Genomic DNA, 24,667 nt, shown 5'->3' with positions numbered 1-24,667 from the left:
ATGGAAAACAATTTCCAAGTCAGGATGGTGTATGTCATGGAGGGGAACTTGTAGGTGGTAGTTTTCCCATGTGCCTCCTTTTCATGTCCTTCTAGCCAGTAGAGTCCATGGGTTTGGTAGGTGCTGGCGAAGATGGTATACACTGCAGCCACTATGTGTTGGGAGTGGAGGGAGTGAATGTTTAAGGTTGTTGATGGGATGCTGATCAAGTAGGCTGCTTTGTCCTTAATGGTGTCAGACTTCTTGAGTATTGTTGGAATTGCATACATCCAGACAAATGAAGAGTATTCCCTGACACAGCTATGTGGTGTAGATGGTGGAAAGGCTTTGGGAAGACAGGAGACAAATTACTCAGCACAGAATACAAGCTTTTGACATAAGGTTGGTCTATTTTTAAGTTTCTGGTCAATGATAACCCTTGGGATGTTGATGGTGGGCAAGTCAGCAAAATCTCCACTTCTGACCTTATGATGGAGGGAAGATCATTGATGAAGCAGCTGAAGATGGTTGAGACTAGGATACTAGCCTGAGGAACTCTTGCATCAGTGTCCACGAATTGAGCTGATTGGCTTCCAACAGCCACAACCTTCTTCTTTTGAGCTGGATATGAGTCCAACGAGTGGAAAGATTTCCCCCGATTCCCACTGAGTTCAGTTTTGCTAGGGCTCCTTGATGCCATACTCGGTCAAATGCTGCCTTGATATCATGTCATGTCATGTCATGTCTCTAGATCATTATTCCAGGCCTCTGGAATACTAATCCAGTAACAAAACTATTAACATTCCCATTTGATGTTTCATTCCATGACTGAGGGAATCTAACCATTACCTCTTGATGTTTAATGGCATTACCATCACTGAATCACCCACTATCAACATCCTGAGGGTTACCATTGACCAGAAACTGAACTGGACTAGCCATATAAATACTGTGGCTGCAAGAGCAGGTCAGAGGCTAGGAATCCTGCTACGGGTAACTCACTTCCTGACTCCCCAAAGCCTATCCACCATCTACATGACACAGGTCAGGAGTGTGATGGAATATTCCCCACTTGCCTGGATGAGTGCAGCTCCCACAGCATTCAAGAAGCTTGAGACCATCCAGGAGAAAGCAGCCTGCTTGATTGGCACCACATCCACAAACATTCACTCCCTCCACCACCGACACACAGTAGCAGCATCATCAGTAGCATCACAGTAGCAGTGTGCACCATCTATAAGATGCACTTCAGGAATTCACCAAGGCTCCGTAGACAGCACCTTCCAAACCCATGACCACTACCATCTAGAAGGACAAGGGTGGCAGATAGATAGGAACACTCCCACCTGGAAGTTCCCCTCCAAGTCACTCACCACCCTGACTTGGAAATATATCACCATTCCTTCACTGTCACTGGGTCAAAATCCTGAAACTCCCTTCCTAACAGCACTGTTGGTGTGTATGTGTTTTTTAATTTGTTCAAGGGATGTGAGCATCACTGGCTAGGCCATCCCTAATTAGACTTGTTCAGACAGGCATTTAAAAGTCAACCAAATTGCTGTGGGTCTGGAGTCCTTTTAGGCCAGACCAGGTAAAGTTGGCAGATTTCCTTCCCTAAAGGGCATTAGTGAACCAGATGGGTTTTTATGACAATCAAAAATGGATTTGTTATCATCATTAGACTTCTAATTCCAGATATTGAATTCAAATTCCACTTGCCAAGGTGAGATTTGAACTGAGGTTTCCAGAGCATTATCCTGGGTATCTGGATTACCAGTCCAGTAACAATACCACTACACCACCACCTCCCCCATGTGGTGGTGTATTTGAAATAAACACTCAACACCTGGTCTTCGGTTCAACACTCAAGCAGTCTTTATTTGCACCAGTGGGGAGACAACCTCTGGTCACACCAGGAGACTTCTCCAACAATACAGATTTTCAAGCAGTTTATAATCCTAATTGCATTACAATCACAGTACCGCCTACAGCAGAACTGATACTGTTAAAAGGACTGGAATTTAGGACATCACAACAATGACACAGGATAACCACCATCATGTAATCTAATTAAGAAATGGAGGAAGCCATTGTCACAACCAAATGGCCTCAGACAACATCCATTCACCCCTATCACGGAAGGAGAGAAATCTTTATGTAAAAGATCAACTTTGGAGCCAGGGACAGCTCATCTCTCATCCATTGTTATCAAAGTGGGTGCTAAGCACCAATCATCCAGCAAGATGTCCTCAGGAGATTTGTTTGTGATACTCTATAAGCTTAGCAAGTGGGAACCATTTTAACCCCTTAATTGCTGTAGAGCTTGAAAACCCCACTTCAGTGTACCTATACCATAAGGACTGCAGCGGTTCAAGAAGGCAGCTCACCACCAACTTATCAAGGGCAACTAAGGGTGGACAATAATAGCTGGCCCAGCCAGTGAAGCCCACATCTCGTGAATGAATTAAAAAAAAATGTAATGAGGCTTAGCTGAAAGCCCAGAACTTCATTAGCCTTTTGAAACACCTGAGCCCCGAGTCTGCTTGACTGCAAAAATCGAGCCCATTGTGCTGAATGGCCTCCTTCTCTGCTGTATCATTCTGTGATTTTATTAGTATAAGAGCAAATAACTAATACATTTGTAATAAGCAATATTGTTAATTCATGGTTAAAATTTTTGGACATCCAATTATCTAAAGAAGAAAGGTGAAACTACTGCAGAGTGGTGCCAGGAATGGAAAATTCTGCATTTCTTTTATTTTGATGCTGTACTTAATTCAACATGTTATTTTACTTCTCTCATTCCTGTACTTGCCCTGCCTGAGGCAGAAAACATTAGTGGGAGTTGTCTATAGGCCTTTGAACAGTAGGTATAAGGTAGGGGACAGCATTAAACAGCAAATTAGAGATGCACGTAACAAGGGTGCTACAGTAATCATGGATACATATAGACCGGGCAAACCAAATTAGCATTAATGCTGTGGCAGATGAATTCCTGGAATGTGTACGAGATGGTTTTTTGGACCAGTATGTCAAGGAACCGACTAGGGAACAGGCTATCCTAGATTGGGTATTGTGCAATGATAAGGGGTTAATTGATAATCTTGTTGTGCGCGGCCTTTAGGGAACAGTGACCATAACATGATAGAATTCTTCATTAGGATGGAAAGTGAAGTAGTCCAATCTGAAACTAGGGTCCTAAATCTTAACAAAGGAAACTATGAAGGTTTGAGGCATGAGTTCACTAAGATAGATTGGGGAACTTCATTAAAAGGCATGACGGTGGATAAGCAATGGCTAATATTTAAGGAACGAATGTCTGCATTGCAACAATTATACATTCCTTTCTGGTGCAAAAAAACAACAGGAAAAGCGGCCCAACCGTGGCTAACAAAAGAAATTAAGGATAGTGTTAGATCCAAAGAGGAGTCATATAAAGTTGCTAGAAAAAGTAGCAAGCCTGAGGATTGAGAACAGTTCAGAACTCAGCAAAGGAGGACCAAGAAATTGATTAAGAGGGGGAAAATAGAGGATGAGAGTAAACTTGCAAGGAACATAAAAGCAGACTGTAAAATTCTATAAATATGTAAAAAGAAAAAGATTAGTGAAGACAAATGTGGGTCCCTTACAGTCCGAAACGGGAGAATTTATAATAGGGAACAAGAAAATGGCAGAGCAATCAAACAACTACTTTAGTTCTGTCTTCACAGAGGAGGACACAAATAACTTCCCAGAACTGCTAGGAGGGAGGGAGAAAACAGGGAATTACAGACCAGATAGCCTAATATCAATGGTAGGGAAAATGCTAGAGTCTATTATAAAGGATATGATTAAAGGACACTTAGAAAATATCAATGGAATTAGACAAAGTCAACATGAATTTATGAAAGAGAAATCATGTATGACAAACCTACTAGTAAAGTTTTTTGAGGACATAATTAGGGAGAACCAGTGGATGTGGTATATTTGGATTTTCAGAAAGCTTTTGATAAAAGTCCCACGAGAGAGGTTAGTGTGTAAAATTAAAACACATGGGATTGGGGGTAATATTTTGGCATGGATTGAAAATTGGTTAGCAGACAGGAAATAGAGAGTAGGAATAAATGGGTCTTTTTCGGAGTGATAGACGGTGACTAGTGGGATACTGCAGAGATCAGTACTTGGGCCCCAGCTATTCACAATATATTTCAATGATTTGGGTGAGGGAACCAAATGTAATATTTCCAAGTTTGCTGACTTGAAAATTTGATGGGCATGTGAGTGGTGAGGATGGTGTTAAGAGGCTTCAAGGCGATTTAGACAGGTTGAGTGAGTGGGCAAATACAGGACAGGTGCAGTATAACATGGATAACTGTGAAGTTACCCACTTTGGTAGGAAAAACAGAATGGCAGAGCATTATTTAAATGATGATAGATTGGGAAATGTTGATGTATAAAGGGACCTGGGTGTCCTTGTACACCAATCACTGAAAGCAAGCATGCAGGTGCAGCAAGCAGTTAAGAAGACAAATGTTATGTTGGCCTTCATTGCAAGAGGACTTGAGTGCAGGAGCAAGGATGCAGCTGTACAGGGCCTTGGTGAGACCACACCTGGGCCAGAATTTTCGGGTTGGTGAGTGGGGGCGGGGTCCGCTCGCCGACGCGTAAAACGACGCGCAGTGACATCGGGTGTGTGTCCTGACGTCACCACGGATCATTCAGATTTTCAGTTTGGTGAGCTCGCATCCGAGTCGCCCGCTGAACTGTCAAAGGCCTATTAAGGCCAATTAAATATCAATTAAAACACTTAACAGAGCTGCCTGTCCAACCTTAAGGTTGGCGGGCAGGCGAAGAGCCCAGGCAGCCTTCGCATTTATTGTGGAACCTCATCCACGGGCAGGATGAGATTTCATGAAGACATTTAAAGTTTTATGAGAATTTTTAATAACATTCATAGACATGTCCCAGCTCATTTGACATTTTCACAGGAGGGAACATGTCTTAATTTTTTTTCTTCTTTCTTAAAATTTTCAGAACTTCAACTAATCTCCCTGGAGCAGTTCTTTGCCTCAGGGAGATTTTTGCGCTCTTTTGCGCGCATGAACGAAAGAGCGCACCTCCCCCCCCCCCACCCCACCACAGGGAGTGCTCAGCGTTTCCAGGTGCACGTCACGCTGGGCGGGCCTTTATTAGCCCCCCCACGTAAAATGGCAGCGCCCAGCCGATTCTCCCCCTGGAGTATTGTGTGCAGTTTTGGTCTCCTTACTAAGAAAGGGTACACTTGCCATAGTGGGAATACAGCGAAGGTTCAAGAGACTGATTTCTGGGATGGCAGTATGAGAAGAGATTGTGCTGACTAGACCTGTATTCACTGGAGTTTAGAAGAATGAGAGGGGATCTCAGTGAAACATATAAAATTCTGACAGGGATGGACAGACTGGATGCAGCGATGATGTTTCCTCTGGCTGTGGGTTCTAGAACAAGGGGTCACAGGCTCAGGATACGGGGTCGGCCATTTAGGACGGAGATGAAGAGAAACTTCTTCACTCAGAGGGTGGTGAACCTATGGAATTCTTTACCACAGAAGGTTGTGGAGGCCAAGTTACTGAATATATTTAAGAAGGAAATGGATAGATTTCTGGACTCTAAAGGCATCAAGAGGTATAATGAGGGAGTGGGAGTACGGCATTGAGATAGAGGATCAGCTATGATCATATTGAATGGTGGAGCAAACTCGAAGGGCTGAATGACCTACTCCTGCTCCTATTTTCTATGTTTCTATAAGTTGGTGAGTTTCTTTTGGGCCGTGAAAAGGTATTTCAATTCACCAGATGCCCTTATTGTCAAGAATTGCAGGATATGTTTACTGCAGATGACTAGAAGAATATGGCAATAGTTGTTGGGATCTCCCTTATTTCTGGTGAAGAAATGGAAAGTCTGTTTTGAATTGCATATTAATAATGATAAATCTGATTTCTATTTTATTATTCCCATTTCCTTCTTTCCCAATTCATAGTCAATCTTCCCCACCTGCCTGGAGTTTCCGATGATTGATTCTATTTTCCCTCTTTGTCCACATTTCATTTTGGGAATGTTTTCCTCCTTCCCCTATTCTTCCTTCTGCCACTTCATGCCGTCAGTTTTGCAGTTATGCAGTCAGCTATGCAGTCAGTTCAGTCAGTAATGCAGTTATTCGGTCAGTGCAGTCAGTTATGAAGTTTTGCAGTCAGTGCAGTCAGTTTTGCAGTTATGCAGTCAGTTATGTACTCAGTGCAGTCAGCCATGCAGTCAGTTATGAAGTCAGTTATGCAGTCAGTTATGCAGTCATGCAGTCAAGTATGCAGACATTAATGAGGTCAGTTATGCAGTCAGTTATGCAGTCATGCAGTCAAGTATGCAGACATTAATGAGGTCATCTATGCAGTCAGTGCAGTCAGCTATGCAGTCAGTGCAGTCAGATATGCAGTCAGTGCATTCAGCTATGCAGTCAGCTATGCAGCCAGTTATACAGTCAGTTATGCAGTTATGCAGTCAGTTAAGCACTCAGCACAGTCAACTATGCCGTCAGTGCAGTCAGTTATGCAGTCAATGCAGTCAATTATGCAGTTACACAGTCAGTGATGCAGTCAGTGATGCAGTCAGCTATGCACTCTGTTCAAGTTTCCCTCTGGGATTTAAACAACTCAGCCTTTACCAACTGCTGTATCATAACAAATTAAAATGCTTCCCTAAAGCTTGTCCTCTTTTCAAAATTTCTCAAGGAGTTGTGTTCTGTGGGTACTTTTCAAAGAATTTTACAACCTGTCCTGGAACTGGAAACCCAGCTTAATTGGCCTCCTTTGATTTGTTCCCCCTTTCTACTTTATCAGTTGATCCATTGTTTAAAAATGGAGCCCTACAGGGTGAGTGAACAACATTATCGAGTATCATTAGAGCAAAAGGGGCTGACCTTGTGTGACTTCCAGTGGATAGAATAATTTAGATTTGTAAGAAAGAATGGGCAAACAGATTTCAATAAATACACCCTTCTGGCATTTTTTTATTCATTCATTCATGGGATGTGGGCTTCACTGGCTGGGACAGCATTTATTACCCATCCATGGTTGCCCTTGAGAAGGTGATGGTGAGCTGCCTTCTTAAACTGCTGCAGTCCATGTGGTGTAGGTATGCCCACAGTGCTGTTAGGAAGGGAGTTCCAGGATTTTGACCCAGCAACAGTGAAGGAACGGCGATATATTTCCAAGTCAGGATGGTGAGTGACTTCGAGGGGAACTTCTAGGTGGTGATGTTCCCATCTATCTGATACCTTTGTCCTTCCAGATGTTAGTGGTCGTGGGTTTGGAAGGTGCTGTTGAAGGAGCCTTGGTAAATTCCTGCAGTGCATCTTGTAGATGGTACACATTGCTACTACTGTGCGTCAGTGGTGGAGGGAGTGAATACTTGTGGATGTGGTGCCATTGAAATGGGATGCTTTGTCCTGGATGATGTCAAACTTCTTGAGTGTTGTGGGAGCTGCACACATCCAGGCAAGTGGGGAGTTTTCCATCACATTCCTGACTTGTGCCTTGTAGATGGTGGACAGGCTTTGGGGAGTCAGGAAGTGGGTTACCCGTCACGCTATTCCTAGCTTCTGATCTGCTCTTGTAGCCACAGTATTTATATGGCTAGTCCAGTTCAGTTTCTGGTCAATGGTAACCCCCAGGATGTTGATAGTGTGGGATTCAGTGATGGTAATGCCACTGAACATCAAGGGACGATGGTTGGATTCTGTCTTGTTGGAGATGGTCATTGGCTGACACTTGTGTGGTGCAAATATTACTTGCCACTTCTCAGCTTAAGCCTGGATATTGTTCAGGTCTTGCTGCATTTTGACATGGACTGCTTCAGTATCTGAGGAGTTGCGAATGGTGCTGAATATTGTGCAATCATCAGTGAACATCCCCACTTCTGACCTTATGTTGGAAGGAAGGTCATTGATGAAGCAGCTGAAGATGGTTGGGCCACGGACACTACCCTGAGGAACTCCTGCAGTGATGTCCTGGAGCTAAGATGACTGACCTCCAACAACCACAACCATCTTCCTTTGTGCTAGGGATGACTCCGACCAGAGGAGAGTTTTCCCCCTGATTCCCATCGACTCCAGTATTGCTAGGGCTCCTTGATGCTACACTCTGTCAAATGCTGTCTTGATGTCAAGGGCTCTCATTTCACCTCGAGTGTTCAGCTCTTTTGTCCATGTTTGAACCAAGGCTGTAACGAGGTCAGGAGCTGAATGACCCTGGCGGAACCCAAACAGGGCATCAGTGAGCAAGTTATTGCTAAGCAAGTGCCTCTTGATAGCACTGTTGATGACCCCTTCCATTACTTTACTGCTAATCGAGAGTAGACTGATGGGGCGGTAATTGGCTGGGTTGGATTTGTCCTGCTTTTTGTGTACAGTACATACCTGGGCAATTTTCCACATAGCCAGGTAGATGCCAGTGTTGTAACTGTACTGGAACAGCTTGGCTAGGGGCGCATCAAGTTCTAGTGCACAAGTCTTCAGTACTGTTGCCAGAATATTGTCAGGGCCCATAGCCTTTGCAGTATCCAGTGCCTTCAGCCATTTCTTGATATCATGTGCAATTAATCGAATTGGCTGAAGATTATCATCTGTGATGCTGGGGACCTCCAGAGGCAGCCAAGATGGATCATCCAATCGGCACTTCTGGCTGAAGATTGTAACAAATGCTTCAGCCTTTTCATTTGCATTGATGTGCTGGGCTCCTCCATCATTAAGGATGGGGATACTTCTGGAGCCTCCTCCTCCAGTGAGTTGTTTAATTGTCCACCACCATTCACAACTGGATGTAGCAGGATTGCAGAGCTTAGATCTGATCTGTTGGTTGTGGGATCGCTTAGCCCTATCTATCACTTGCTGCTTATGCTGTTTGACATTCAAGTAGCTCTGTGTTATAGCTTCACCAGGTTGACAGTTCATTTTTAGGTATGCCTGGTGCTGCTCCTGGCATGACTTCTTGCACACTTCATTGAACCAGGATTGATCCCCTGGCTTGATGGTAATGGTAGAGTGGGGGATATGCTGGACTATGAGGTTAAAGATTGTGTTTGAGTACAATTCTGCTGCTGCTGATGACCCACAGCGCCTCATGGATTCCCAGTCTTGAGTTGCTAAATCTGTTCGAAATCTTTCCCATTTAACACAGTGGCAGTGCCACACAACACGTTGGAGAGTATCCTCAATGCGAAGTCAAGACTTCGTCTCCACAAGGACTGTGTGGCGGTCACTCCTACCGATACTGTCGTGGACAGATGCATCTGCGGCAAGTAGGTTGGTGAGGATGAGGTCAAGTATGTTTTTCCCTCTTATTAGTTCCCTCACCGCCAGCCGCAGACCCATCCAGCAGCTATGTCCTTTAGGACTCGGCCAGCTCGGTCCGTGGTGGTGCTACCAAGCCACTCTTGGTGATGGATATTGAAGTCCCCCACCCAGAGTACATTCTACGCCATTGCCATCCTCAGTGCTTTCTCCAAGTCACATTCAACATGGAGCAGCACTGATTCATTAGCTGAGGGAGGGCAGCATGTGGTAGTCAGCAGGTTTCCTTGCCCATGTTTTATCTGATGCCTTGAGACTTCATGGGGTCCACAGTTGATGTTGAGTACTCCCAGGGGAATTCCCTCCCGACTGTTTACCACTGTGCCGCCACCTCTGCCGGGTCTGTCCTGCCAGTGGGACAGGACATACCTAGGGATGGTGATGGTGGTGTCTGGGACATTATCTGTAAGGTATGTTTCCATGAGGTCGACTATGTGAGGCTGTTGCTTGACTAGTCTGTGAGACAGCTCTCCCAAATTTAGCACTAGCCCCAAGTAAGGAGGACTTTGCAGGGTCAACAGGCTGAGATTGCTGTTGTCGTTTCCAGTGCCTAGGTCAATGCCGGATGGTCCATCCAGTTTCATTCCCTTTTTGTGACTTTGTAGCGGTTTGTTACAACTGAGTAGCTTGCTAGGCCATTTCAGAGGGCATTTAAGAGTCAACCACATTGCTGTGGGTCTGGAGTCACATGTAGGCCAGACTAGGTAAGGACGGCAGATTCCCTTCCCTAAAGGGCCTTTTAGCATCTGCTCATATTGACATGAACATTGTTTCCTCGGGACTCAACGGTAGAACTCTAATGGTATATTTTCTCTTACCTATTGTGTGAAGCCAGTGGCCTCGAATTCCAGCCAGAAGTGTGCTGCTACCACATTGTAAAGGAGATCATTCTGGCAGCGGGAGCACGCACCAGCAACATTCTAAGCTCCAAATATTTATGTAAATTAAAGTCCTGGGCTTCCATTTCGACTACCCCAGTGCTTCATTCGCTAACTGCTGACCTGGCATTCTATTACTCAGTAAAATGTTCCAACCTTACAACCATTAACAATTGTAATAATGTTGGCATAACTGTTTTTAACTTTCAGAAAGTAATAAACCTGCGGATTCTGTTTGAAACGACAAGGCCTGATTTTGTTGAAAAAGTACTTATCCAGCACAATAAACTGTCACGTATCCACTTCAAGCTAACTCTCCCTATTGATGTGGCAGTATTTGCGAATCCAGAGGACTCATGGGGAAAGTATGTATTGTCCTAAGTACTGAATGGTTTCTGAATTAATTTGGTGTGCTAAGAATTCAATAACGTAATACATTATCAACAATACTTTGCTGGTGAAATAATTCTTAAAATGGAACCTCCATGACATCTTAAGCTACATGTTTTCACCAACATTCAAGTCTACTGACCCAATTTGTTTGCTATTATTCTGAGAAACTTGCTGGAAATTTTGTGCCATTGGACTGTCTTCTCTGGAGGTACAAAGTCTCCTTTTATTTCATTGTTCTGTCATTAACCTAAGTTATTTTATGGAGAATTTTTCATCTATCTCCTTAAAGCAATGTTTATCCAACTTTTCAATGTTGAGGATGAATAGTGACACCCTGTTGAAGACCCTCAACAAATGCTGACATATGTCTAGAGACTTCCTCGCTTAACTTTGGAAAGCGCTGTCCATAATCCAAGGAAACACAGTGCTGATATCACAGACACATTTTTTTATTTTATTGGTGTGCAGCATATTACTAGTAATAACAAGCTAATAGGTCAGAAGAATACAGAATTCTTATTGCATTTTGGTATACCCAGCCTCAGCTGAAACGTTCAGTGACCTTCTCGGTCTCCCAGGATTCTCTAGCACCCTTACTGGGATCCACAGAAATCACACAAATATCGAGCAAAAGTACAGCTGATTTGTTATATCCCAGTTTTGGATTCTCTCTATCTACTCAGTCCAGACTCTTCATGAGTTTGAGCGCCTCTATCAAATCTTCTCTCAAGCTTATCTTATTAGGGAGAACACCCTCTCTAAAGATTTTACATCCTCCATAAAGTGTGGTGCCCAGAATGGACAAAATACTCCAACGGAGGCAGAAATAGAGTTTTATAAAGTTTTGTAACATCCTAGTTTTTGTACTCTACCATTGATTCATGAACTCAGAATCCCAAATGCCTTTTTAACTACTTTCCCGACCTGTCACCTTCAATGATTCATTCAGATATACCCACAGGTCTTCATGTTGCTGCACTTTCTTTAAAATTGTATCCTATATTTTATATTACCCCTCTTCTTTCTTCCTCCCAAAATGTGCAGCATGTCTGGCCATTTCACCAGCCTGCCTCTGTCATACGAACATACGAATTAAGAGCAGGAGTAAGCCCCTCGAGCCTGCTCCACCATTCAATATCATGGCAGATCTGAATGTAACCTCCACTCCACATTCCTCCCTACCCCCAATAACTTTTCACCCCCTTGTTAATCAAGAATCTATCTAGCTCTGCCTTAAAAATATTCAAAGACTCTGCTTCCACTGCCTTTTGAGAAAGAGAGATTCGAAGACTCATGACCCTCTGAGAGAAAATGTTTCTCCCCATCTCTGTCTTAAATGGGTGATCCCTTATTTTTAAACAGTGACCCATAGTTCTAGATTCTCCCACAACAGGAAACATCCTTTCCATATCCACTCTGCTCAGACCCCTTAGGATCTTAAAGGTTTCGATCAAGTCACCTCTTACTCTTCTAAACTCCAATGGATACAAGCTTAACCTGTCCAACCTTTCCTCATAAAACAATCTGCCCATTCCTGGTATTAGTCTAGTAAACCTTCTCTGAAGTGCTTCTAATGCATTTACATCTTTCCTTAGATAAGGAGACCAATAGTGTACACAGTACTCCAGATGTGGTCTCACCAGTGCCCTGTACAATTGAAGCATAACTTCCCCAATTTTATATTCAATTCCCCTCACAATAAACGATAACATTCTATTAGCTTTCCTAATTACTTGGTGTATTTTCATACTAATCTTTTGTGATTCATGCACTAGGACACCCAGATCCCTCTGAATCTCAGAGCTCTGTAATCTCTCACCATTTAGATTATATGCTTCTTTTTTATTCTTCCTGCCAAAATGAATAATCTCACATTTACCCACATTATACTCCATTTGCCAGATTTTTTTCCCACTCACTTAACCTATCTATTTGTAGCCTCCTTACGTCCTCTTCACAACTTACTTTCCTACCTGTCTTGTGTCATCAGCAAATCTAGCAACCATACCATCTGTCCCTTCATCCACATCATTTATATAAATTATAAAAAGTTGAGGCACTTGAAATTTATCACTATCCTCCTCACAGTTCGCAATCCGTTCCTACAGATTGGAGGGTAGCTAATGTAACCCCACTATTTAAAAAGGGAGGCAAAGAGAAAACAGTGAATTATAGACCAGTCGGCCTGACGTCGGTAGTGGGGAAAATTCTAGAGTCCATTAGAAAAAATTTAATAGCTGAGCATGTGGAAAACAGTGGCAGAATCGGACAGAGCCAGCAAGGATTTACGAAAGGGAAATCATGCTTGACAAATCTACTGGAATTTTTCGAGAACGTAACTAGTAGAGTTGATGAGGGGGAGCCAGTGGATGTGGTTTATTTGGACTTTCAGAAGGTTTTCGACAAAGTCCCACATAAGAGATTGGCGTGTAAACTGAAAACGCATGGGACTGGGGGAAGTGTATTGAGATGGATAGAAAACTAGTTGGCAGACAGGAAACAAATAGTAGGAATAAACGGGTCTTTTTCCGAATGGCAGGCAGTGACTAATGGGGTACCGCAGGGATCGGTGCTAGGACCCCAGCTATTCACAATATATATTAATTATTTAGATGAGGGAATTAAATGTAATATTTCCAAATTTGCGGATGACACAAAGCTGGATGGGAGAGTGAGCTGTGAGGAGGATGCAGAGATGCTGCAGGGTGATTTGGACAAGCTGAGTGAGTGGGCAAATACATGGCAGATGCAGTATAATGTGGATAAATGTGAGGTTATCCATTTTGGTAGCAAAAACAGGAAGGCAGGTTATTATCTGAATGGCTATAAATTGAGAGAGGGGAATGAGCAACGAGACCTGGGTGTCCTTGTACACCAGTCACTGAAGGTAAGCATGCAGGTGCAGCAGGCGGTGAAGAAGGCAAATGGTATGTTGGCCTTCATAGCCAGAGGATTTGAGTACAGGAGCAGGGATGTCTTGCTGCAATTGTACAGGGCCTTGGTGAGACCACACCTGGAATATTGTGTGCAGTTTTGGCCTCCTTATCTGAGGAAGGATGTACTTGCTATAGAGGGAGTGCAGCGAAGGTGTACCCAACTGATTCCTGGGATGGCAGGACTGACATATGAGGAGAGATTGAGTCGATTAGGAGTTCAGAAGAATGAGGGGGGATCTCATAGAAACCTATAAAATTCGAACAGGACTAAACAGGGTAGATGCAGAAAGGATGTTCCCGATGGTGGGGGAGTCCAGAACCAGGGGTCACAGTCTGAGGATATGGGGTAGACCATTTAGGACTGAGATGAGGAGAAATTTCTTCACCCAGAGAGCGGTGAGCCTGTGGAATTCGCTACCACAGAAAGTAGTTGAGACCAAAACATTGTATGTTTTCAAGAAGGAGTTAGATATAGCTCTTGGGGCGAAAGGGATCAAAGGGTATGGTGAGAAAGCTGGAGCAGGCTATTGAGTTGGATGATCAGCCATGATCATAATGAATGGCGGAGCAGGCTCGAAGCGCTGAATGGCCTACTCCTGCTCCTAGTTTCTATGTTCAAGTTTTGTGTCATCTGCAAATTTTGAAGTTGTGCTCTGCATACCAAAGTCTAGGTTATTAATATATTAAGAAATTCAGTGGTGCTAGTACCAACTCCTGGGGCACACCACTGCATACCTTCCTCTTGTTTGAAAAACAACCATTATCCATGACTGAAGAAAGGTTCTTGACCTGAAATGTTAACCCTAGTTCTCTCTCCACAGATGCTGTCAGAACTGCTGAGTATTTCCATAATTTTCTGTTTTTGTTCCATTATTCAGCACATTGGCCCAGATTTTCACTTCCAAGGTGGGTGCACAGAGTTGAAAAATTTCCAGTGTGCCACACCTGCCTAGGGAAAAAGTGCCCCGAATAACAGGACCCTCATTCCAGAGGATGGGTGTGCGCTTGAGTGGGGTCCGCTGCCCCTAAAACAGTTTGGAGGCAGCCACAGGGGCTGCAGGCTTTCGGGGGAGGAGGGGTGCTGGTTAAACGGCCTGCCTCGGTGCCCTGGAAATTTGTCCCAGTTGTGTGCTTGAATATTAGGCTCTCAAGTCCTTACCCCTTAGCACCCCCATCCACTGCTCATACCATCCATCCATGCCAACCCATCCTCCTCCCACCCTGAATAGCCCCCATACCTCCAACCCATTCCCTCTACACACTGCCCATGGACCATCACACCCTCCATGCCAACCAATGCCCCCACATCCACATGGCATTTTATAGCCTTTATACCAACTTAGTGCCAACTCATGCAAACACATGACTCTTCATCCACCACCACGTCACCATCAATGTCAACTCACCCAGTAGCCACCATGGGCAGATCTCAGGAGTCATGCTGAAATGAAAAAATAAAGTTCTTAGTATCTATTACAGACTTCACCATATAAAGAAAAAATCCAAAAGCTCAATAAATACACTTAAAGACTCTGAAGCACTTAATCCTTAATAAAAGTGTAATGGTATTGGACTAGTAATCCACAGACCCAGGGTAATGCTCTGGGAACCTGGGTTCGAATCCCACTATGGCAGATCATGGAGTTAGAATTAATTAAAAAAACTGGAATTAAAAGTCTAATGATGACCATGAAACTATTGTCGATTGTTGTACAAAACCATCTGGTTCACTATTGTCCTTTAGAGAAGGAAATCTGATGTCTTACTTGTTCTGGCCTACATATGACTCCAGCCCATGTGGTTGACTCTTAAATGCTCTCTGAAATGGCCAGCAAAACCGCTAAAAGGTCTCAAAGCAATGAAACCAGGCGGACCACCTCGCATTGACCTAGGCACCAGAAACAACAACGGCAAACTCAGCCCTGTCGACCTTGTAAAGTCCTCTTTACTAACACCTGGGTGTTAATGCCAAAATTGGGAGAGCTGTCTCACAGACTAGTCACACCTGAAATAGTCATGTTATTAATGGCCAGCCAGCGTGAAACACGCGCTGCATCGCTGCTGGGGTGGGGGGGAGAAGGATGAGCGCGGAAGTTAGCGCATAAGCTCCCTGTAGGCACAGAGCTGCCTGAGGTAGCTGAAGATTTCAAACATTAAAAGTAAAGATTTTAAAATTAAGGCACACATGTCCCTTCATGTGACTGTCACATGAGCAGGGACATGTTAAAAATTAGATTTAAAAATGTTTATTTTATTTTTAATTAACATCGGAAACCTCGTCCTGCCGTGAATGATGTTTCCTCAAAAATCCAAAGGCTGTTTGGCGTTTTTGCCCGCCTGCCAACCAAATGGTTGCATGGGCAACGAAAAATTCAATTTAATTAATTGATTAAGGGCCTTAATAGGCCACTTAATTGTCGGTGGACGTACTGCTGCACTCACGCGCCTGCCGAGAGAAATATCACGAGAGCGTGCGATGACCTCGGGACGCTTGCCCGATATCATCGCGCATTATTTTACTCCCGTTCGGGTCGGGCGCATGCCTACCAGTGGGATGAAAAGCTCAGCCCCTGGACAACATCCAGGCTTGGGCTGACAAGTGGCAAGTAACATTCGCGCCACACCAGTGCCAAGCAATGACCATCTCCCAACAAGGGAGCATCTAACCATCACCCCTTGATATTCAATGGCATTACCATCACTGAATCCCCCACTATCAACATCCTGGGATTACCATTGACCAGCAGCTGAACTGAACTAGCCATATAAATATTGTGGCAACAAGAGCAGGTCAGAGGTTAGGAATCCTGTGGGGAGTAACTGACCTCCTGACTCCCCAAAGCTTATCCACCATCTACAAGGCACAAGTCAGGAGTGTGATCCCTTGCCTGGATGACTGCATCTCCAACAACACTCAAGAAGCTTGACACCACCCAGGATAAAACAGCCCACTTGATTGGCACCTCATCCCCAAACATTTACTCCCTCCATCACCAACACACAGTGGCAGCAGTGTGTACCATCTACAAGATGCACTGCAGAAAAATACCAAGGCTCCTTAGACAGCATCTGGCAAACCCATGATCACTACCATTGAGAAGGACAAGAACAGCAGATCCATGGCACCACCTGGAAGTTCCCCTTCAATCTATGCACCATCCTGACTTGGAAATATATCACTGATCCTTCACTGCTGCTGTTTCAAAATCTTGGATCTCCCTCCCTAACAGCACTCTGGGTGTACTTACACCACAGGGACTACAGCAGTTCAAGAAGGCAGCTCACCACCAACTTCTCAAGTGTAATTAGGGATGGGCAATAAATGCTGGCCTAGCCAGCAAAGCCCACATCCCTTGAATTAATGAAAAATAAAACTAAACATTTATATTCATTGTCCCACATCAAAGGCAGCTGATCCCTTAATAATCTCTTGGAACCACCAATCAAACTGTGAACTTACAGCCCTCCCCCAATTGTGATGATAGGTGTGGAAGCAATCAAGCTGTAATTATGCTATAATGATAGTCCTTAGGGTTATGTCAACAAATAGCTATTGAAACTGCAAGCACCAAACTTTTTTTTTTCAAAATTTAAAAAGCAGGAGGTTTAAATAATTTGACAGCTTGACAGTTCCTCAGATCTTATCTGCCTTTTACGAGCATTCATGTCTACTCATAAAAAGTATAAGTCACACACTGCAGGATATGGACCTCACTCCAGCAAAAAAGGGGTGGTCCCTTTGAACTCAGCAGTCAGTTCAAATGTGCTGCTGGGTTTGGGTTTCACTCATGCTAGTTATGTCCTGCTGCCTTTCCTCTACCAATGAAAATAGGATCTGTCATAAATGGGGGCGGGACTTCCAGTTCTGGGGTCTCAGCAGATTTCTGGTTAAGGCGCGGAGCCTCCATGGCTGCTTGAAAAATCTGCGCCATAGAGTCATTATGGCACAAAAGGAAGCCATTTGGCCCATCGAATCTGTGCTGGCTCTCTGTAAAGCAGTCCAATCAGTTACCTTCCCCTCTTCTATCTCTGTAGCCCTGTAAGTTAATTTCCCTCAAGAACCTACCTAATTTCCTTTTGGAATCGTTCAACGTCTCCATTTCCACGTCGTAGGAAGTCAGTTCCAAGTCCTTACCATTCACTGCATAAAAAAGTTTTTCCTCACATCTGTCCGCATCTCTTGCCCAAAATCTTAAGGATGAGATTTAATGTTGGGGACAGGACTCTAGCCCACTGGATGGTGAACCACCGAGAGTCCCGTGGCACTCCCACGGAAAGGCGGTGGATCCCTGCCCATCATCCTTTCACTTGATTAAATGCCTCCCCTGGCATTGAACATGCTTTGGGCGATGGCCCAATGTCTTCCCTAATCAGTACTACTACCCCACCACTATCTAAGACTGTCATTCTTTTATGCACCTTATCCCCCTTTCCTACAACTGGTACCCTTCATCTGCCAATTTACTTTAAACCATTGCTAACCACACTAGTGAACCTCACCACAGACACATTGGTCCCAGTTCTGTTGAGGTATAACGTGTTCCTTTTGAATAGCCACCTCCTGGCCCAGAACTGATCCCAGTGGCCCAAGAATCTGAAGCCGTCCTTCCTGCACCATATCTTAAGTCATGCATTGACCCTCCCTATCTTCCTATCTTTGCTCTCGCTAGCAGGTAGCACTGGGAATAATCAAGAGATTACAACCTTGGAGGTCCTACTTTTTAACTTCCTCACTAGCTTCTGAAAATCTGACTGTAGGAGCTCAATACTTGCTCTTTCTATGTTGTTAGTACCAACATGCAGCACAACTCACTTTCACCTACAGAATATTCTACACCGTGATGTCCTTGAACCTGGTCCCAGGGAGGCAACACACCATACAAGGTTCTAAATGACAGTTCAGTAACGCCTTCCTGTCTTCCTAACTATGCAATCTTCTGCATTTCTACTCTTTGCTGTTCTCTCCTATGCAGCCTCTTGCTTATTGGTACCATTAGTCTAGACTGTGCTCTTATAGTGTGTTGTAGCTCCAGCAGACTCCAAAGCTGTGTACCAATTGGAGAATAGCACACATCCCAAAGACTCGTATCTCCTGACTCTTTCTCTTCTGGATGGCCACCCATCTACTAACCTGAACTTTTACTGGCTGGCCACTTCCTGGAATATATGATCCAGAATAGTCTCATCCTCCCTGATGCTCTGCAGTAACTCTAACTGTTCTTCCAGCTTTGAAATCCTGAACTTGAGCCCAAGCAGCTACAGACACTTTGTACACGCACGGTCCCCCAAGTCACATGAAGTGTCCTGAAGTTTCCACATGGCACAGGAATTGCAGTTGGTGGCCTACAGAATACACCCAATAGTGAAAATAATGAAACTCAAACCTCTGTGGTTTCTTAACTGTAACCAAATGAATTCAGTCCTTGACTTCTGAAGGCATTGTCTCTCTCCAGTATTGATACGGCCACGCCTTCTCCTTTCCTCCCTTCCCTAACTTTCCTGAAACACCTTGGGCAGGATTTTCCTGTTCTGACACAAGGCTGAGCCGGCCTTAAAAGTGAGGGATACGACCCGAATCTGAGATACCGACCCCCATTTCCGCTGCTAGTAAATTTGTGTACCGTGGGATAAGGGCATGGGTCGCAAGCCCGTTTGCAGCTCTCCCATTGCTGCTGCTCCATTGTGGAGGTGGGCATTTCAGAGTCCTCCCCTTTTTGTTAGAGCTTTTGGAGACAATATAGTTCTCACCAGTTCAGAGGTGTCATGAACGAGGGATCCCTGGTCTGCAGATGGAAAGTGTTTGACAGGTGAGTTTTAACGGTGTTGGCAACTTCACATTTCATAATGAAATGCTGCTTACGTTATGTAAGTTATAATAGTAATTGATGATAGGGCCTTGTTTTGAAAAGGTCAGTGGCCCATTAAACTGACAAACATTGCAAAAGTAGAAAAACCTTCAGATGCATTAGAGTACATTATCCACTGGATATGTGCTCTTCTGCATTGAACAATACTGAAATTCAGATTAGACTGTGTCATTTGCCTCTCTTTTGATTTAATCTTTTCATTGAATTTCAGCTCAGACATCTGTTTCCCTGGGCAGAATGTAATGGTCCCTGCCAGCAGGTTTGTAGCCGGGTGATGTTTGTAAAATTACCAGGGTGGACTTTCTACTGCCCTCTTGCTCATCCCCAAACTGTCTGAAATTTTACAGGGGCTAGGCAAGGCCTAGGAAATCCCACCCACCCTTGCCTCAATTAAGGCACTTCCTCACTTCAACTGAAGCACTTAAATGTCCAATTAATGGCCACTTAAATGCTGCCTCCTACCTAGATTCAATTTTGAGGTCAGCAGAAGGACACCGATATGAGGAAAGCTCTGTAGGTTACCATGCCTCAGACAGGAAAGGGAGGGATATCTTCCTCCCAAGCCCTTTTTCCTAATTGGGGCACCCCCTGCCCTAAATTCTGCCCACTCCCTCCTTGGGTAAGCCCTTTAACCCTGGCCCATTAGTCATGACTGCACCCTTCTTGGTCTCCCCTTCCAAGCCCACCATGGCACCCCACCGCACTTACCTCCATCCTCACATCAGGACTTCAACTCTTGTTTGTAGTCTCAACAGTGGCCACGCTTCTGGTGATACTGCTGGAGCTATATAGGCCGGCAGCTGCCTTGAGATGGGACTTCCTCCTGAGTGAGGGGCTGAAACCTCGCCTACAGACAATTAACACCCCCCCCCCCCCCCCGAGTGTTGAATGGCTGAGGAGTTCCTGGCATTAGTGGGGGTGCATTCAGAAACCCCATCACACTGTACATTCTGTCACCTGCTATGAAGCTTTAACAGATGGCTGAGCTCTTTGAATTGTAGCTCAGACATCTGTTTCCCTGTTGCAAAGCTTGAACAGTTGGCTGAGCTCTTTGAGTCACTTCAAATGGTTTAATGTATTCAGCTCTGGAGATTTCGTTTACACAGTTGCACAATGGGATCTCATTATGAATGTTTGGCTGAGGTTCAAGCTCACTAAAATGGATTCAGTACAACAGGTGTTGTTTAGACAGTTGCACAATGGAATCTCATTATGAATGTTTGGCTTAATTCCAAACATGCTACTGGATTTAGGCCAGCAGAGGTTGTTAATGCAGCTCTTAAGGGTTTGTGAGTTTGTTTATATTGACAGATTTATGAGCATCTGATAGGGTAAATATTTTTGAAGTTGTTTTTGAATGACTGTTTATTTTTATGGTTTTATGATCTTTTACTATAACAATGTTTTTTTTTTGAAGTGGTTATAGAATCACTATTTGTTTACTTTGACAGTTTTATGAGCATCTCAAATACTTCTCAATGTTATTATAGGGTTTAAGAGATCTGTACATAGTGGATACAAGGTGATGGACATGAATGGTGAGCGAGGATATGTGGTGAGGGCATGGGATGAGGAGAGATATGGGAACATGGGCTATGGAGTTCTGGGAGGATATTGGGGCATGAGTGATGAGGCGTGGATGAGGGGAAGTGAGGGGGTAGGGGTGAGGGTTTCAGGCCTCATCCTCATCAATTGAACTTGGACCAAACGGAAGTGAGCTTTTTTACCTGCCCACCTCAGAACCTGCTCGCCTCCAACTCGGGTCTCCGGCAGGAGGTGGCAGCCCTGACTCCAACCTGTTCCCCTCATCCCACCATGAAGATAGCATAGGCAGCACTGTCAGACAGGAGGTGGGATTGTGATATTGGAAAATGGTCCGACTCATGATCCCCGCCTCCATGATGAAAATCTAGCCCCTTGTATCCAGGAATATTTAGTACCCAATTCTGCCTTTCTTGATATCCGTTTTGAAGATGGATTCCAAACCAATTATTTTTTTAAAATCTAAAAAGCAAGCACAGAAATGCTGGAAATTGGAAATGAAAAGCAGAGTATTATAAATATGAAGCAGCTCCATCAAAGATTTTATTGTAGATATTTGATCAGAATTCCAATCACCAATGATGTTTCTACACCTGTTATTTAGCAATGGGCCTAAATTGTGAAAATTGAATAGGATAAATTTGATTTTTTAAAAATGAGGAAAATATGCCATTGCTTCCATGTTTATTGAGTAGAAAGGTGTTTAATTGAAATTATTCTTCCATTATTTGGGGAGAATGCAGCAGCTGGTAGGGAAGCTAAATTACTTCTGTACACAATTTTGTGTCTTGAGATAAAGTAAGTTTCTTGTCAAATTATGCTATATATCAAATTATGCTGTTTAGAATATGTCTTTAATGGTAACTAAAAATGATGTTTTTGACAGGCTACAGGATCAGTTTGTGGAAGCAGTTACTCAACAGCTTTCTGCAATGGACAAATGCATTCAGCGATATGCAAAAGGAAAATCTGTCCCAATGCCGCAAGCATACCACTTTGAATTGCGAGAGAAACCTAGTCTTACTACAGTAATATACCCTGCTGGGATCAGTGATGAGACTCTGCAACCGCAACGAAAAGTATGGTTGGAGCCCAGGTCACTTTTTCAATATTATACAGTCTGTCCATGAATTACTAAATGTTTAAAGTAGCAAATTATTTTTTCAATTTTGGTTTGATGCTATTTTTTTTAATGTCACAACCTGTCTTTTCACAGTTTCCAAAATGTGCTTCTGTTGGTTATTAATAAAAAATGTGATTTGGCATGACGTTGACTCCCAAAATAAATGCCATGCTACCCATGGTAACTAAGCGTAATGTAATATGTGCCCAATATGCAATAAAATTCTTGGAAGCAGTGAAAATGCTTGCTTCTGAGTGACCATAAATCACTTCGCTAGTTACTTTCTCCTAATCTTGCCTCTCTTACATTTCACATATCATGGATCGGTCACCTTTGGAGGTCCAAAGTACTGTTGATGATTGAACAGGTGTACTTATTTAATCTTCCCATGGTTTGTAAAGTTGGATTATAAGGACAAGTTACATAAACCTGGTGTATTTCCTTGCATTTAGAAGATTGAGGGGCAATCTAATTGAGGTGTTTAAATTGTTCCAAGTATTTGATAGGATAGATGCAGAAAAATTATCTGGTGGCAGAATCAAAAACAAGGTATTCACAGGAACCTGAGTAACCTTGTACATGGATCACAGGAAGTTAACATGCAGGTACAACAACCAATTAGGAAGGCAATTGATGTAATAATCTTCGTCACAGAGGGATTAGAGTAAGAGCAAAGTAGTCTCACTGCAATTGTATAGGGCCTTGCTGAGACCACATCTGGAGTATTGTGCACTTTTGGTCTCCCTACCTCAGGAAGAATATACTGCCCTTGGAAGGAATCCCAAAGGGTCACTAGACTGATTCCTGGGATGAGGGCATTTTCATTTAAGAAGAGATTGAGTAGACTAGGACTATATTCTCTTGAATATAGAAAAATAAAAGGGGATATCATTGAAACACATATCAAATTCTTAAAGAGCTTAATAGGGTAGATGCTGGAAGAATGTAGTGCCTGGCTGGGGAGTCCAGAACTGGGGTCACATTCTCAGAATAAGAGGTTGGCCATTTAAAACCAAGATGAGGCAAAATTTCTTCACTAGGGGTTTGTCGATCTTTGTAGTTCTCTACCCTACAGGCCTGTAGATGCTCAATCAATGAACATATTCAAGACAAGGATCAATAGATTTTAGGCTACCTAGGGAATTAGAAGATTGGGGATAATGTGGGGAGTTGGAATTGAGGTAGACGATCAGCCATGATTATATGGAATAGTAGAAAAGGCTCAAAACCTGGCTTAACCCTGCTTCTATTTATGTTCTTATATGCTATATAATCTTAAAATTAGAGTAAGCCATTCACGAATGAAATCAAGAAGCACTTTTTCACACAAAAGGTAGCGGAAATCTGGAAATTTATCTTCTGAAGGGCAATGGATGCTGGGACAATTGAGTTTTCAAGATGGATAGATAAATTTATGAGCAAAGGCATGTAAATAGATTTGGGTACAGATTAACCATGATCTTATTGATTGGTGGAGCAGGCTTGAGGGACTGAATGGCCTAAAGAAGTGGGAGTGTTCTATCTTGGCTCCAGATAGACGTGCATGTAAGGCAATACTCGGTGGACAGTGAAATCCTGACTAGATGGCATGGCTTAAACTCGTTATAATCATCCAAGTACTTGATAGGCTCCTCTGTCTTGGCACTTCTTTGACCTGTCTTTGGACTTCGGCAAATGTGGTGTGTCCTTTTAAGAAAACCTCTTCTGCTGAACTTTTTAAACATTTATTTATTCCAACCTAAAACAACGCAATATCAAAGCTTTGAACATTGGAACATTACAGTGGAAGTCACCCTCCCACTCCATGCTTCAATTTGTAGTAATTTAGTTTAGGCTTCAGCCCATTGCAAAGGGCCTTGCCCATCTACCATCTTCTACATTCTAAAGTAATGACACAGTTTGAGAAAGATTCATAGAAAAAACGATATGGGAGGGGTCTCAAAGCAGATGGGAGGAATTAATGATTCCTCTTTTGGGCTGAGTGAAGGGGCACCCTATTAATTATTTGCTCTAGCCATGGAGAACCAGGCTCAGCCGAGTACTGTTCTCAAGATTCCAATGTCCATTGGAGGAGGAGCATTGCTCCTTGACTAATGGGTCACATTCCTTTGAGAATCCATTAATGTTTGCAGCTGGAGTTGAGTAGGTGAGATTGGTCATCTGTTCCCAACAGAGGCAGGAAAGAAGGGATGAAGGTGAATTCATCTAAGGGGCATGGCTGCTAGGAAGTAGCTAGAAGCACACTTCAACCCTGCATAATCCCAGCTACATGGTCATGGCTGACAAGGCATAATGCAGAAACTCTTTTCATTAAGCTAAGGCTATATTCTCTCTATAGAATGTCTAGGGTTATGGAGGCAAGCTAACAAGTGCCAGACAGAGGGTTCATGCACTTGGCTGTCATCACTTGAGTCAAGGCGCAAGTCATGTGAAGGGGAGGAACACCCAACTGCGGTCCTCCAGGATGTCCTTCACCTGGAAAAGGTGGGCTGGGGGTTCCATGATTAAATGGAGGCCAGGCCAAGGGCTTAGCATTGGCCTGCTGGCTTGAAGAGGGAAGAAATGCTGTTAAGGAAATTTATTAAATCAAT

The 24,667-nt window shown here is 43.6% G+C and overlaps 1 protein-coding gene across 1 annotated transcript in view; it reads left to right on the top strand.

The window, feature by feature from the left end:
* The window catches only part of LOC144689947 (ufm1-specific protease 2-like), an 85,545-nt gene that overhangs the window by 34,353 nt on the left and 26,525 nt on the right, over positions 1–24,667 (top strand). The window contains exons 5-6 of the mRNA XM_078557472.1: positions 10,426–10,580; positions 21,840–22,032. Coding sequence (XP_078413598.1) covers positions 10,426–10,580; positions 21,840–22,032 — 348 coding nt within the window. The remainder of the gene's footprint in view (positions 1–10,425; positions 10,581–21,839; positions 22,033–24,667) is intronic.

This window comes from Cetorhinus maximus, chromosome 2 (genome assembly GCF_964194155.1).
Source record: "Cetorhinus maximus chromosome 2, sCetMax3.hap1.1, whole genome shotgun sequence".
Lineage (NCBI taxonomy): Eukaryota > Metazoa > Chordata > Chondrichthyes > Lamniformes > Cetorhinidae > Cetorhinus > Cetorhinus maximus.
This window is presented reverse-complemented; position numbering and strand designations above follow the sequence as displayed.